The sequence below is a fragment of the Necator americanus genome, chromosome II (assembly GCF_031761385.1).
Source record: "Necator americanus strain Aroian chromosome II, whole genome shotgun sequence".
Classification (NCBI taxonomy): Eukaryota; Metazoa; Nematoda; class Chromadorea; order Rhabditida; family Ancylostomatidae; genus Necator; species Necator americanus.
In genome coordinates, this window is record NC_087372.1 from 13754765 (window position 1) to 13771670 (window position 16906).

A 16906-nucleotide genomic window follows, 5' to 3' on the forward strand; every position below is an offset into this window, starting at 1 on the left:
ATCAAGATTTATCAGTGCACTGGAATGCTGCGTGGTATTTTTAAATGGCTGTGAAGATTCCACAATGGTGAACCAGTCGGTTCAGCATCCATTTGAATTGCACTAAATATCTAAGATCTATCCGAAGAACTTGTAATATCAGTGTCGAACAGCACATCAGCAGGATAAATCGTGATACGTGAAAACTCCGTGGTAGGAATCTATTCCTCGTTAAAGGGTGTGTATGCAAATAGTAGTTTGTCAGAAGCTTTTAGGTAGGCCAAAAGATTTACTGAGGGGAGAGAGACCGCTGAATAAGGTGGTCTTTTTTTTACGAAGTTGCCAGATTTGTTCACATTACGTGATGAGTGGATATCTCAAAGACGAGGCTGCAGATATCAGTGTGAAAACTATCCTAATGCTATCAAGGAGCGGGTAAGGAAAAAAGATGGGTTCTGTGAAGGAATCAGCTGCAGAGTCCCGTCTAGAAAACGTATATGTGTACAATACAGTCACTCGAGAGCAACGGAAGTTGTTAGTGGAGGTTCCAGAAAAGGATTCCGACGTTCGATTGGTGAGGAGCGTTAGACGATATTTAAGTACACAGTGTGTCTTTGGATACGGGTGTATAACCTGCACAGGAATACGAAGTTACACAAATCTTGCGAAGAAGTGCTTTCGAATAAAACACCGCCTTACTCCAAAAAAAACTTCACAAACACCTGAAGAGACTGCACCGAGCACTGGATGTTTTTTTAAGCCATTCTACGTGTCTCTTTCTTTACGTTGAACACTGCCGATCTCAGGATATTTGGAGTATTATTCAGAGCAAGGATCCAAGTCTCGAAAGCTATTTAACAGTGACCGATAGGACTCTCTGTGAGTTCTCGCTGTAGATCGTGGAAGCTGGATGGAGCTATGTTCGCAAATTGAGAAGAAAGTATATTTAAGAAAATAAAATTCTGCATGAAAAAATATAAAAAGAGGATTCCAATTTGTGCACCAACCAGAGAGCTGTTATAAAGTTTCTCCAAGCAAGTTGCTCTTTTTCTAAATTCTAGCGACCAGTCGTTTCCATCCCATTTTCTAGGCTTTCCGTTTTCGTCAAGAAGCATCCCTAAGCTTTAAAATTTTGAAGTGGTGAAACTACAATTACAGTTGGAAAAGTGGAATATTTTCAAACTCTTAGAAGGATTCTCGGAAATTGCTGTGGAGTGAATTCACATCTCTGTGTTGCTCGTTACGTGATCTACAGTTTTCCTAGAACAGATTCTTTGTTTTCTTCACTCTCTACACTCTCTAAATAGCTTCAATCTCATCTCATGTCTTCATCTCTCCCGAACCATGGAATCCCTATACATGAAGGATTCTGACTACACAGGCTTTAGTAGAATCTCACACTAGACACACAGATTGGATGAGACCGTTTCTGCGCCTTTTTTGAGATCTAGGTTGATGAACGAAATAGACAACCTTTACTTCACGGCAGAAACTGAAACTTCCAGTTCGGAAAGATGCGTGCACACACTATAGATTGCACCATGTATATCTGCAGCAAAAATAGTTGTTACACCCGTGGCAAAAAGTACAGGTATATCTTCTTGCTTTCCCGGTTATCCCAAGCAGTCTGGCCGATCAGGTTGGATCTAAACTGACCTTAAGCCACAGGTAATTGAATCAAGTTGTTGATTGATATAGATCCAACCACAATCATGTTTCGGCCTCAGCTTTTGTCTCTTGTCGTGTTTATCAACATCTATGCAGACTTTACAGGAGTGTATTTGTTACTTGGGACGCTGCTGTACAATCGGAGGCGATGAGACTTTTGGCCAAAGTTTTTCTCCTCGCTTTCCGCTTTCTTATAACTTTGCTAATTTTTCGACGTCTTGTTCTGAAAAAAATGATGGAGTAGTTTTTTTTTCGCGGAATTTCAGTTTTACTTGTTTGGTCTTTTAACCAAGTTTGTTCCTCAGTCCTCTGAAAAGGGTATTTTGAACTGAGCGAAGTGCTTCGATCTTCTTAAAACTTGCGAGCCGCAAAGTATTCTCCCGTTTCTGGTGGAAGTTGGATACACGAGGTAACCTCAGCTCCTTTCTGCTTCCGCTCGCACTTGACTCTAACAGGCTTGCACCAATCACTGCTTGAGTATACCATCTTGATTGTGAGGGTAAATGGACGATGTAGCGATGTGATCGTTTCGTTAGATATGACCTTCGCGTTGGTGAAAATGTTTTGATTGCGACAATCTTTTCAACGCGAAGTCAATCGGCGCAGTCTGCGCTTGTTGATAAGTCAGGTAGTACTGAACGTTTGGTAATTGCGATGTCGGTGATGCAAAAATCGGCGATCTTCAGAATGCGCTTTCCATGCTAGTAACTAGATTTTCTCGATGAGAGATTCTCAGGACCGTGCTTTATTTCATCGAAGTAGAACTCGGAGCGTACGCCAAAAAGAAGCGAAGCCGTCTTTCATCAGTGAAATGACAACCTTCTTCAGATGATAGTTGACGCGCTCCACTACCGTGATTACATCTTCAAAACTTTCAGAAACAGTTCTGCCTTCACCTTTACAGGCACTTGGACTTCCGCTGCAGTAGAGTTTTAAGTCATAGCCAATGTCTGCGTTGATACCAGGCTCTCATAATTTCTAGCACGAAATTATGTTAATCCCAAGTTTTTAATTGTGGATACTAGCTCCCTCGAGTGTGATCATAGAGCTGATACCGTCTCATAGTAATCTCCTTAGACCGGAGTCAGTTTGGTGGCATTTCAAAGCGGCCTCTCTTGAACCTTCACCTCAGGACAGGCATATTCTTGATCTACGACTAGCCCCTATCTACCATGTTCCCCACTAACCGGCGGTGATCTCTTTAGTGAGAGAGATCTATCAGGTAAATATCGCAGTTTAAAACCCAGAGAAAGTAAGACAGCATCTGATACCTTTGCGGAATATCCTCGAAGAAAATGCAGCTACGCTACATCTCATTTATGTTGGTCCGTTATTTTGATTCGTGCGTCTTAACAATATTAAACGGAAACGTTTTACCTCTGCCGTCGAATCCATGCATTAACTCATGTCCAATAACGGATGCGGTTGATCCGAAATTGTATGAGCTAAAGTGTGGATAAATTTAGGTATTTTGTTTTGATTCGGATATGTGTTGTACCAACTCTTGAAGAGACAAAGCTCACAAACAAATTCAACTCACATTGGATAAGCGCTGTGGAAAAGGGGTACTTGGAGCCATGTAACAGGTACAACTGAAATCGAATTTTGTAGATATTTTGACAAAGATGGGAGATATTTTTATGAAAATATTTCGTTGGAAATAGACAAACACTACTCTGCAGAACGTGCACACAACGTGTGGCTTTAATTCGGGTGTTTCCTCGAACCGTGTTATTTTTGATGTTGGTAGCTGCTTCGCCCACGGCTATTACTCTCTCTCTCCTTCGTATAGTGAGACTTTGGTCATTGCAGTGATGATCATCGCATGCAGCCACTAGCAGCCCTCTAACAGCAGTGGATATATTGCTGTTTGCTAGTTTAAGAAGAATAAGGACCTACGCCCGATTTATTTCGGCTAAAGCACTTCCATATGTGCAATATGATACGAAGAAATAAATAAATTGGGAATGCTTCACTATGTTATGGGACCAAAAATGAATCACGCAGAAGGCAAATTCATAAGAGTTAAGAAGAAATCTGTACAATTTGTTTAAGTTCTATAGAAGAACGGAGCGGGTGTAGAACAGTCAATAACAGCTCTACTGTGGCCGCTGGGTAGATGGTTCACAACTGCTTTAGCACCGACCACACCTCTCATCCTCTTGTGAATCCAGAGCAATGTGTTTGAGATGGAGTCATTAGCGGAGTTTATTCTGGGACTCTGTTTTTTCGAAATGAAAATGGAAATGATGACATATTAAAACGCGGAAGTCCGGTCAAAATTATTGATACCAGAGAGCGGTGCCAAACAGCTCCTCTGCTTGATGCGGACTTTGGTTACCCAATTCCAACCGGAGCCGATGGTTTAGCTGGTATGTTTGAAATAATCAAAACAATGACATTTCCCTACTCCTACATTCGCATGCAGGTCGCAAGCAAGATTCACATACATTGAAAAAAAGTGGTGGCGTTTAGCAGATCGCCAAATCCCTTAAGCTAGAAGGTCAGGTGCCTGAAGAGAGCACGGAGTCTTTAGTACCAACTAATCATTTCGCCGCCCCGAACTATGATAAAAATGCCGAAAGATGTGAATTGCAACAAGCCGCCCTATGTATTCTTCTGCGATAACTCTGTGTGCCGTATGTTGCACTGTCATAAGTAAACACTATCTAGGGAAAATGCTAATGAAAGGAAGCCAGAAGACAACGCTATAATTGTGAGGAATGACAACAACAATCTCGTGAAAGAATTTGTTTAGATGGACCTCTGTACGACAACGGAACTGCAGAGGACGTAAACTCTAAATGGTAGATGTCCATGCACCTGCGAAAACCACTGAGGATAACAATAACGACACCTCACATGAGATAAAAATCTATCTGCCCCACAGGAAGTTACCCGTCGCGGATTCTAAAAAATAACGAGAAATTCCTGCGATTTATGTACAAGGTTTTAAAGGGGATTATATTAGATCGATTTATTAAAAATAGCGAAGAAACAACGCACAGCGGACAAGCAGACATCCTTGCCAATCTACGATTAAACAGGGGTCATCGCCAGAAAGTAATCGAAGTCCAGCATATTCGAAACCGATGCATATTCGGTATTCGAAACCGATGCAGCTAGCTTTCTTAAACAACGAGGACGCTTTCAAATCTGCTCACCAGCGCCGTCTTCTAGACGAATCTCGCGCCGATGGAGTGCCAGAAAAGTTCATTTGTCTACTTGATATCACGTACCAACGAGTTTTTACTTCGGCGTCGAAGACATCCTGCGATGTATAAAACTTTCACATGTTGTCAACCTTGTGTGAAAACTAGTTGCACCCAGTGAACTACGTCTACGCTTTGATAAGTGCAAGCAGATGAGGGTCTCTTCGAGATCTCGAACGGGAATCGGAATAGACAACTAACCGATCGAATTCGTCGAATTCTGTAACCTGGGCAGCATGAGAAGAAAAACGGTAGGTGTGAGAGCAACGCATATAGTACAACAAAGATGAGCTAAGGCCACTTCTAGATTCAACTCCTTAACGAAGTGTCTGTGGTCAACTTCCTTCGTCAACCAAGTCAGCTGGGAGTCCACTTGTCCACCCTATCACGATATAGAGATTGGGAACTTGAGCAGCACAGTCTACAATGATGGCGAAAATCGGCTGCATGGAAAGGAAGTTGTCCAGACGGCCTTTCGGCTATTATTGGCCTAGAATGCGTCACATAGATCTTCACACGGAATCCGATCTGGTGTGTCGGCGAATGACGCACGAAGGTGAAAGCAGACCGCCTTGTTAAACTTGTCCTGAAGGGTTAATCGGGGTCAAGCCGGAAAATGCCGCCTGGCCGAAAACGAAAGAATTGCACCGCTGGGCAAAGGAGGAACTTAGAACACTCACTATCGACAGTCAGGACCAGCAAAAATTTCAGTTCAGAAGGATATAGAACAACGAAGTAGTATAGATTCAGTGCAAGCTTTTTGTGAAGCTTGAGTAGTATTATGCTCAGGCACCTCGGCAAAGATGGGGGCAATCGCGTCAAGCGATAACATTACCCTGCCGATTATGTCAAATTAGTTATGTGCGATCTAGCCTCCACTAACGGAGAAATAAATTTAAAAATTGCTAACAAGTAGAAAAAGACTAGACTGTTAACTTCTTTGGCATGCAGCGAACTCAGTTCTTTAAAGAGGGCATCCATTTTCTCCGTGGATAATAGCGAGAGGTAGTAGATAAATATGAAAAAATATTTATATAATATTATATACAAGTTATAGTGCTGCAGCTCCTTCCATAGCTAATTTCACTAATTTCGTTCAACGATTAAGTTGTCGGACAACCTAATACAATCTTGTACCAGAGAGTGAGTGCATGAGATTCTAATGTGCATAAATTCAAAGGTAGTTTGTCATTGAGCATACTATTCGTTTATTTCATTCTTTTAGTTAATAAAAGTTTAAGCTCTCACCTAACATATTGATAAGTGGAGCGTAAAAGGCATTTGGACTTGGAAGTAAGCTGTTAAGGTGCGGGGAAAAATCTTCCGCGGGATCGTAATCCAGCAATTTTCTGATAATTGCGACTCCTGTCATGTACTCGTACTTATCCACCAAATCTAGGAACCCTAGATGTTGAAGGTCGATAAGCTGAAACTAAACTTTATCGCGATAATTAACACTAAGCAGACAGAGAAAAACTCGCGTTTTTGTGACGATGATCTAGTTTGGTGTCATTAAAATGAACGTCATCATAAGCAGCGTACACTCGCATGCGTTCGACTTTTAAAATCGCAAGCTGAAAGAGTCGTTTTAAGTTCTAGCATAAAGAGGTGCTATATCTGATCCACTCGAAGACCCTTTCCTTGACCTCATCACACATCATAGTGGTTTGGACACTTTAGAAAATATCACAAAATTCAAGTCACATTTTCTACAGCTTTATTAGAAAAGCTAAATAATAAAAATAACAGGTGGTCCCTTTCTGGGAAAGAAAGAGATTACTTCAAGGCAGTATTGTGTTATAAGACTACTACACATCTATTTTCTCACTAACTGAGTTTCTATGTTAAGTTTCTTCCCATGTTATGCCCATGATGAAAAAACAAGTGTTTTTAAGGCACTTAAGTGGTAATAACATATTAAATGTGAATTAGCTTGTCATTACCGATTTTGTCATTACAACTTGAGGTTGGGTCGATTCAGAAAGAAGTATATCTGTACATCTTTCCGTGGTCGAACGTCTGTGACGACGAGCATTTGGTGCAATAATGTTTTTTTTTACTAGATACATGATCACTTAGGGAAGCAAGAACTTTTGAATGTGGTAGTGGCAGCCGTGAGGTATTGGTAGACAGATAGTAGTCACATTCTTCGGAATACGAGTACTTATCATTTAATAGTTATGGACCAGTGGATCAGTTGACAACGTGCATTTGCTGCAAAGTTGTTTTACAAAAATGATGATAGTGTCAAAGACGTGACCATAGATCAAAAGAATGAAGAAGTAAAGCAAGATCAATTTACCCTCGATGGGAATGCTCGAACAAAGATCATTTGAATAACAGGCATTAATGAAAGTAGCACTCTCGCGCAGCTGACACATGTGGTGGGCAAAACTATTCGAGCACAATCAGGTTGGTAGAGCAACATTGTGTCGACAACGAACAAAGAAGTTGGACACTATATAAACACTCCAACCGTGTTGTTGCTCAGAGCATCGTCGTGAATTCACTCAATAAGCATCTCTTTAAGTTATTGCCCATTCCCTATGTACGCTTTCAGGTTTTTATTTACCTCGATTTCTGTTGTTTATTTGCATTTGCTCGTTTTACTGTTCATGTAACGTGCTTTATTCTCATTTTCTCATTTCGCTTGTACATTACTCTGTGCTTGTAAATTTATCAATAAACGTTTAATTACCCAAGTTTGAGGCAAATTTACGTGGCATACTCAAAAACAACTGAACCACCGCCCATTCAGATAGTGCGACTGCTGCTTAACGAGGTGGTGGCGTGGCAATTTGGAATTAGCATTCGAAAAAAGGAATTTGAAGAGGGCGGGTTAAGCTCCAAAAAAGGAACCATCAGGGTACCATCGTAACGTGACTACAACGTAGTCAACGAACCCCAAAGACCATTGTTGTAGTTCAGGCCTCAACTGAAAGGAATCACAATCAGAATTACAGTTGATTACTATCACCATTTCTCTAAAATTACCTCACAGCAGCGCGGATCCTATCACTAAAAGGATCGCTGCCGCATAGTCGCGAGGCTACGTGTCGCGTTTCCATTCAGGAAGAACGCAACGATCTGCCAAAAACTCATGAGAGTAGAGCCTCGCAACCTGTCCTTGGGGAACTAGGATAGTGATCTGTACTTACAACATACACATCCTTGCATCGGATCCGGCCTTTGAAGATCTGATGAAGCAGGCCAGAAAGTTCAGGTACGACGTTATCGTATTGTCCGAGATAAGATGACACCAATCACTGAACACCGTATGTGAAACTGTGGAACTGTTTTCAGGAACAAGGAATAGTTAAGGAGCTGGTAGAGTTGGCGTCCTTGTCAACACGAATATGACAAAAAACATCGACTCTTTCGAACAACTTATAACACGAATCGGACTTATGCAGATGAGAAGATGTGCCAATCAACGCTAGCTTAACAACCTTCGTCACTTACGTTTAAACATCAAGCTACGAAGAACGAGGAGTCGAAGCCTTCTATATGGATCTTGATAAGGTCTGCAGAGAAGACCACACCTTCTACGAGGCCACTGTTAATGATTTCAAAATTAGCCTCAGAAGATCGCCTGAAGAATTCACATCGGGACCACTACTTACAATAGAACAAACAGGGTAGGAGGCCTTCCGAGTTTATTATGACGACTAAGACCAGTCATTGGAACTCGCAATTCCACAAGTCCTCCTTTCTACGTTAGACATGGGAGTCACCCGATGGAGTCACCCGAACCATACCCCTTCAGGGAACATTTTCGTTTTCTTGCAGAGAAGAGAAAGCCGCGAAGTTCAGAGAGCGAAGTCCCAGAACTATCATTAACTGCCCCTTCGACCGCCATGCTGAGTGGTTCTCAGGAAGATTCCGTAATGTACATCATCGATGAGAAATACGATCTGCATGTTGAACCCCTTCATTGCTACAGGAGGAAGGCTCAGACTCCTAAAACCACCAAAAGACGCTCGTGAAACTCGACGACACTCTATGGCGTCAGCGTGGAACTGCACCAACTACAGGCAGCAGAAGACTCACATCCGAGCTCGCGAGGGCTCCAAAAAAAGCGATAAAATAAGACCCGAAAAGAGAAGAGCAGTGTTGACAGAAGCAGCAGAGGCGGGTACGATTACTCGCCCGGTCCCTACAGGATAAGATCTGAACATCTGAAGAATCTTCCGCTAGTTCTCGTCAACACTTTGACTACACTCTTTGCACGTTACCTGTCGGAATGCAAGGTCCCTGAACAGTAGAAGACCAGCGAGACCATGACGTTGTATAAAAGATGGATCCACAAGAAATCGGGATCAGGAGATCAATCTGCTTACTCCCCATCATCTACAAGTCCTTCGCAGGAGTAACATTTAACGGGATTGAAAAACGTTAAGTGAGTGACAGCCATGCGAACAAGCAGGGTATCGAAAGGGAATCAGCATGATTGACTGCAGATTTCGCTATGTCTCACCTTTGTCAACTTAAAGAAGGTTTTTTACTCAGTTGAGACGGAATCGGTCATGGAGGCTCTGGACAATTTCGGTGCCCCTACTCAGGACCTGAAGGTAGTTTGAGGGCTGAAGAGTAATTTCACGACCAGAATTTCCCCAATCACCAACAATGTCGTCATTGACGTGAAGATATAATGATACAATCTCATCGAAAATATTCACGGTCACTCTCGAGAACACGATGCGAAAGCTGGAACAGGACGACACGGGAGTGTAAATCGATGATCGGCAGCTACACCATCTACGCCTTGCTGATGACGTCGTTTTGATAGCACCTAGCTTCAGCTAATCTCAACGAACGCTGATCGAGTTCGAAGAAACGCGTGGATGTATAAGTCCTCGGCTGAACCTGCAAAAGACGATGTTAATGCGCAACGGATGGGTTACAGAAGCCGGCCACGGAAGCGGAAAATGAGCTGTTTGGGGGGCGTATAAGAACATCGAGGATGTAGTGAAGATGAACAAGAACACCTGGTTTCGTTCTCACCTCTTCAACACCACCGTACTTGTTGCTTCAACCTATGCATCTAAGACCTGGGAACTTCGCAAGAAGGAAGAAAGTGCGGTGGGCGTCATTGAACGCTCAATCGAAAGAGTGGTGTTAGGAGTATCCCAAGTGAGGGAGTGGATTCGAAGTTCTATCCCGCATCAGCGATTGAAGTTTTGAGACGCCGCCACATTTCCCAAGGGCAGCAATGTAAGGTGCACCTCCGGACACCTCATCAGCTTCAACGACAACCGTTGGACCCGAGCTGTGAGTGAGTGGATTCCACCGAATGTTAAGCGCCCTACAAAAAGACAGCCGATCCGATAGTCAGACTTTTCCACAAAGTCCTTAAAAGAAAAATTCGATGCTTTTTGTGTTCGCGCAAAGGGAGAAAACATTGGGCGACTCTGGCATGCGATCACTGCAGGAGCGGCGCGATTACAGGCGCTCTTTCGACCACTTCGAAGAAGACCGGGCGTAAAGCTGATTAAGGTGACTCCACTGCTCGCCGTGAACCTATCCACTATTACTAATAAATTCTATTACTAATAAATGCCAGGCTCGCCAATTATAGTGCATGAAGAAGGACGATTTCCAGAACACCACTCTTGCATAATTTTCGAGAAATATTTAGTAAATGAAGAATGCTTTCTTTTGCATTCATCGTCGCTTTAATTGTGCAAGGTTAGAAGAAGAACGGTTAAGTTAAGAACGAAATCAAGACCATCTTTGTAAAACCGCAGACCTTTTTCTGCTCGTTCGTCATCCATTTATTTTCTTTTATTCCTTCTTCAAAGGCGGCCATGACGTCGCGAACAAGCCTTTCTGCTAGTTCTTCTGTATCCTAAATTATCCGAAATATATAAAATAACACAAAGTTAAAGCAGGCAGGGTATCGCTTCTCTCGGTAACGGGCGATGTTATGCGATCACCGAGCTGATTGGTTTGCGTGAGATATCTTATCTTACTTATTAATTTGTTCAGAACGCACTGTGCTTTCATCAAGTATTATATCCAAACAAATAATGCATATTTGATTATAAATATGTCCAATGTGAGACTAAGCGCGAGTCGTTTAGCAGAAATGATACGTGAAACACGCTTCTGTTCCGATAGGGTTATGCGGAAGCAACAACATTCATAGATAAGATTGCCACAGATGTTAATGATCCTGACAAGCGACCAGAAGCTCTACTGTTTTCAAGTTTTCTTTTATGGAGTGACTTATGCTTTATGGATCGCCGATCGCTCTCACAGTGAGTGTCTCCCATATCGTTTTTCTCTTTCTTTATTTCTCCTTCTTTTTCTGGGAACCTTACACTCCTTACACTCACTTCCTGGAATTAGGAGCTAGGGACTAAGACTCGAAGAACAGCTGGAGAGCGGATTTGAGCCCTTGCGTATGTACAGATACTTACTGAACATCTTTTAAATAAAAGAAATTGAGATTTGTGAGGGACGTTTGAAATATCTTTGCTGCGAACATCAATCAGCACATCAGAAATTAGCTTGTTAAGAACAGTTCACATAGCAAGTGTTGCGCGAAAGATGCGTCATTTGTGTTTACGAAAAATGAACCGCATATCCGACAGATAAGACTGAACTCAACTTCTATACTTTCTGTTTCCACTAGCTTGAGCGATCAGTGGACTATTAACAGGGTAGTGTGGTACTTGAAGCAGTAGAGGTGAAATCCTTTGAATCAGTCTGTATTTAGGCTTAGGAAGACAACGATAGAGCAGCAGCGCTAAGAAAATGAGCTTTGCGTCTAAAAACCTTGCAGACGCACCAGCAGAAAGCACGAAAATAGGAAATGACAAAACTGCCGTGGTTTAAAGGCAAGAAATCTGTTTGTGTTGACCATTAATTGTAACAAAAAATATCCTCAATCACATTCTAGTAATATTCTTCAGAAAAGAAACGCTTTGCAGAGTAGTAGCTTTACAATGCTTCAAACGCCCTCCAATTCTGTTTCTTTTACATCTTATCATTTCAACTAACAAATCATCGTATAAACTGCTATATGATCCTTCCTTCTTTTTTACCGACGCTGCGAGTTTATTATCAGGTTGGTCCAGAAGTCGCGCACCTAAGACCACACTTTTTTCAAACAATTGCAACTTTATCATCCATAGATATCAATCAACAAAATTATGACTTTCATGATCAACTACATATGCACAACGCTTCGCTAGACTAACAATTCCAGAAGTCCAGAACTCTGATGGCAGTAAGTCAAAGAAATGCGTAATCCCATTCTTCAGGTCTGATAATGGTGGTCAGACTGGGATAAGTCAGAAGAATAAAGAGGGTTGGTAAGTTTTCCAACGAGGCAATCCATTCAGGCGAGACTCAAATCGAAATCATTTTTCTGTAAGCTAGAGAGTGACGACATCTGACGATTTTTGTACGGCCGCGTACAAGTGCTGTCGGCTCTTCTCTGTGAGCGGTACGGAAAGGTCCATCACTCCAGCCAGTTGGACGATTAGAGCGAGATCGACCTCCAAACGAAATATCTCCTGAACCGAACCGTTGGAAAAAAAAAGAGTGACAGTCCAACGGTCCAACGGGATATCACATCTCTCTTGAACGTCGGACAGGTAAATGGTGGTGTCGCATGCGTTGTGGCCTTACAGAAGTCTACGGTACAGGGGGGTTCGAATTCGACTTTGGTTTATTAGAGCCGTGGTTGAACACCAGTGGAACGAGCGCCTTTATATGCTCCCTGGTGCAAGATTTTGGAACATTCTACCATTTTCAATTTCCTATCCAAAAATTTTAACTTTAAGACCTTTTGAACTCCTGATCGAAAAAAAAAATTTAGTACAAGACTCTCGAACCATTCTAATGTTTTGAATGGGTCTACTCCCAACTTAACTTGCCGAATTGGTCAAATCCTACTGACCAACCTAGTTCCAATGACTTTCTGTTATTTTTTTATTCAAGTTCGAATGATGGCAACCTTTCCTGATTCCGATTAGATTCATGTCTAAACAGATAGTTTCCACCGAAAAGGAAGCTCTTCGAAAGCGAATGTAGGCCGCTCCTCTGCCACCGCCTTGATTGATTTTATATTTCTATTTGAGTTAATACTTCAAGCGGTATTTTATTTAATGAAGAAGATATGAATATATTCGTTATCAGAGTAACCAAACAGCCTCTTATTCTATATACACAACAATAGCTAAGGGAATTGAAAGAGAATGAAGGTAACAATCGAAAATGAAATCTATTCCGATCTTCCAAATGATCGTATATCCCACCCAACCTGGGTTTATCTTTGCTGGTTCTTGTTATAAAAAAAAATGATATGTAAATTGAGCACATTTATGATATATATCCACATATATATCTTGCTCAGATGGGATTAGGGAAGCGGCTCAAGTTCTCTTGATAAGGCAGCACTGAAAGATGTGGCGCAAAATTCCCGAGTTTTAGGGATATCCCTATCGTTCGTTTGTTTCGAATTGGTTTTTGAATTGCCAAGGTGTGTTCACAAGTTTCAATGGGGAGAGAAAAAGCAGGTTCCCATATCGACAGCAGTCAGGGAAATGCAAAACACATATTTGAGTTAAACGTGTTCCACTCACTCTGCCATCAAAATGCTGTCCATATACTGATAACACGGCTGCATCATACCACTTACTCACTAGTAAGTAACAAAAATCATGTTTCGCTGAGAAATGCTCCAGTCCAACATCCTTCACAAATTCCTAAAATTCTAGTCTCCACTAAAAGTTGTCATTTAAATTCTGCAAGATTGCATAAACCGAGAATTGTGCATGAACTCAAATTCAGGTTCCGATTCCCAATTATTACCGTGTTTTGGAATTCTTGACGGCAACTAAACTACGCAGAATAAATAATAACCAATGATTGTAGTGCTTTGAAGGGTACAAAATAATGAAGTCGCATAAAAAAAACAATAACTACCGGAGAGGCCGTCTCTAAGTGCGCTCAACGTGGTATTCTGTGAAATTTCATTCACCTAATTGAGGATATAAACAGAAAAACAACTGTTGCTGTTTGAACATTAAATTAAAAATAGCGAATTAGAAACTGAAGTGAGACAAAGGGCTGTCGCAGTAATTTTCTTGTTCGAGTTTCCCATCGATGATATCACGCGATCCGTTGATGTGGTTCTTGATTGCACGTCCTTTAGTCGACGTCGAGTACGGCGACGATGTAGTGATATTCGCTTCAAGCAGCGCGAGTTCTTTTATAGAGAAACAACGGCAGCTACGAGAGAGGTATTCAGCAAAGTTGCGCTAAGGCCAGTTTTGCATTAAACTCCTTAACAAAGTGCGTGTCCCCAACGAAGTCAAACTGCGAGTATACCTATCCGCCATTCACCTTGTCATGATGTACGGAACGCAGACTTGGGCCCTGCCACCAACGGCGATATGGATCCTGGACTGCATGAAAAGAAAGCTGTTTAGGCGGATGCTGGGTACTTTTAGCTAATGGTGGGCCATAACGAAGAGTTTTACCCAGAAGCGAATATGATGCACCGACGGATGACGCGAGGAAAATCGGCCTTTAAAGCAGTTACAGAAAACCGTCTTCGCTTTCTTGGTCACATTATAAGGAAACTATTGGATCGCCTTGTAAAAGTTGCCTTGAGGACACTTCCTGACTCAAACTGAAGAAGCTCATAAGGACGTAAAAGAAAGTTCAAGACGAGGGCGCTTCTGGAGGGACGCAAAGTTGCGCAGAATATAGAACTGCGACACATGGATAAACTCTGTGCGCGCTCTAACTGAAGACTGAACAGGGTGGGCTCAAATTTGCTCAAGGACGATCCCATCCGGCAAAGATGCGGATAAGCTGCGTTAGGATATAACATTCGACCGCCATATAAGTTGTATAAGTAGGTCACTACTATGCCAAGACGTTTTCTGTGAGGGATGTGAACTAAAAACTGCAATGCCTTTTCAAAAGATTAGATTGCTATTACAGTCCCCTCAGACGAGAATCCAGCGAAAATTGAAGCGAACTATACTTATACTAATCTTTCAAATGAGATTTTTGTTACTTTCGCAGGCATCGAACTGAGAATTTGATCACTTAGATCTTGAGTGTAAAATGTGATTTAGAGTATAAACCTGGAATGGACGCTGGCTCGTCAACGTAAAAAAAGAATGATATTTTGTTGCAGCTGTAGAGGCTCGCTGATTGAAAAAATTTCATCCCAAATATCTTTTATATGCCCACAAGGCTGCTGACGTTCCTGTCCATTTTCAATAGGGTACCACGTCGTTGAGCGAAGCTGTTCAGCCATCACAAAGTACTCACATAAAATCAAACCACTCGTTGTTGTTCCGCATCCTGTCAAAATTGTCGTATTTCCTGAACTGTCTATTAGCGCTAGGCGAATTCGATGAAGTTTAAGATTAAACACTTTGATTACTTTTGATGTTTTCTGCTCTCATATAAATGCATGCCTAAAGGAATTTCTGCGAGACTTTTTTGGTGACTACTTTAAAAGACAAGTGGATGTGAAAGTTTTCGAAGAGTTATCTATCGATTCACCATATTCCGCGTTAGGTTATTCTTAATGACATTCCACTGGTCTGACATTTTTGATAAACCGAATTGTCAAATTTATCATAACTTTGGACAATCCCATCCGTATCTCTGGCTCTGAAACGCAAGAACGATTAGTGCGCAAACCGGGTCCAGTGAAGAGAAGAATCGAAAATAGGAATCTTGAGAAGACTTTAATGCAGAATTGGTCCACTACCAGCGCATTTTGCTCCATATCCCTCCCAAAGTTCTGGTTGCATTTGAGCATGCAACCTACATAAATAAAACAACACACTGTTATGCGTCCACTTTAATTGCAGTCAAAGGTGTTAGGAGGCTTATTCGTTTACAGTTACCAGCGGATTGTAGTCTATAGATTGCAGCAAGTCTCAATACAAGGCTGGCAATGTGTTATTGACATCCACATGATATCAACAGCTGACACCTTGTTACGACATTGTCGGTGTAATCGACATCAACCAATGGACGCTCTGGTGGTGGTATAACTACATTGTAGGGACACTGTCCGATGGTTCCTCGCATAATGTCACCAATTACGAAGTTGAACGGGGATGATTCTCCTACAACTCCTCCTCCTACTTTAGCTATCAATTGGGATGGTGTGGTACATCTAGATTCAAACAACAGAAGTTATGCATTTATTCACGTCGGTAGACTGCAGTAATGGTCTTGCCTGCTTTCAAAAGGCTGTAGTCGTAGCGCACCACCACATAGTTACCATGGTCTTCTCATGGTGGATTTTCCGCTTCAGGAAGTGCTTGGTAGTTTTATCCTTGTCCATCCCTGGAGCACGACGCTTCGTGTTGTCATAAAGGATCCATTTCTCGTGTCAATACCATTCTTATTATCGGTATTGTTGCGTAACAGAAGCCTTGAGCAGATCTCAAAACGGCGGTTTCTTTCGGACTCACCCTGTTCATGCGACATCCACTTGTTCAATTTTTTCGCCTTTCCAATTTTCTCTAATCGATTTAATGATGCCATCAATCGAGAAGCTGAACAGAAGGGATTCTTTTACAACTCTCCCTCTCACTCCAGCAATCAATTTGAATAGTGTGGTTCATATAGATAAACAACAGCAGTTATTCATTTATTCACATCGTCAATGAGGTGAACGAACAATTCTAAGATTCTGTCGGGCGTTAAGTCCGTCAAGAAAACACCTTGCTAGAAATGGTCGAAAGAGACATCACGGCCTATAAAAGTTGTTTGCATAGGGGTTGAGAATCCCTATCTTGATCTTGATCGCATTTCTTTGATGGCATTTCTCATAGGTCGTTTGAAAACTAGCTAGAAAAGAAAATTGTGTAATTCACCGAATAAAGGTTTCTTCTTGGGAAAAACTGCTTCCGCAATTCATCAAGTCTTCGTATGTCAAAGAGGGAAATGAAGCTGCGTTACAGCTCTTGCCTTTCGCGATGAATAGCATTTTGTGAACGGAAATTACAAGAATGTTGCTTCACAACTCAAATGGCCTCTCCTTCGTCTATCCACAT

The 16906-nt window shown here is 41.8% G+C and overlaps 1 protein-coding gene across 2 annotated transcripts in view; it reads right to left on the reverse strand.

Moving 5' to 3' along the window:
- The window catches only part of RB195_017746 (uncharacterized protein), a gene marked incomplete at both ends in the record, with an annotated part of 37055 nt that overhangs the window by 621 nt on the left and 19528 nt on the right, over nucleotides 1-16906 (reverse strand). The window contains 7 exons of one of the 2 annotated variants that reach the window (XM_064184875.1): nucleotides 987-1096; nucleotides 3025-3092; nucleotides 3188-3239; nucleotides 6108-6285; nucleotides 6341-6433; nucleotides 10609-10707; nucleotides 13454-13576. In XM_064184875.1, coding sequence (XP_064040754.1) covers nucleotides 987-1096; nucleotides 3025-3092; nucleotides 3188-3239; nucleotides 6108-6285; nucleotides 6341-6433; nucleotides 10609-10707; nucleotides 13454-13576 — 723 coding nt within the window. Of the gene's footprint in view, nucleotides 1-986; nucleotides 1097-3024; nucleotides 3093-3187; nucleotides 3240-6107; nucleotides 6286-6340; nucleotides 6434-7698; nucleotides 7795-9424; nucleotides 9567-9651; nucleotides 9726-10608; nucleotides 10708-13453; nucleotides 13577-16906 lie in introns of those variants that run through there. The other variant, XM_064184873.1, reaches the window with a different exon arrangement.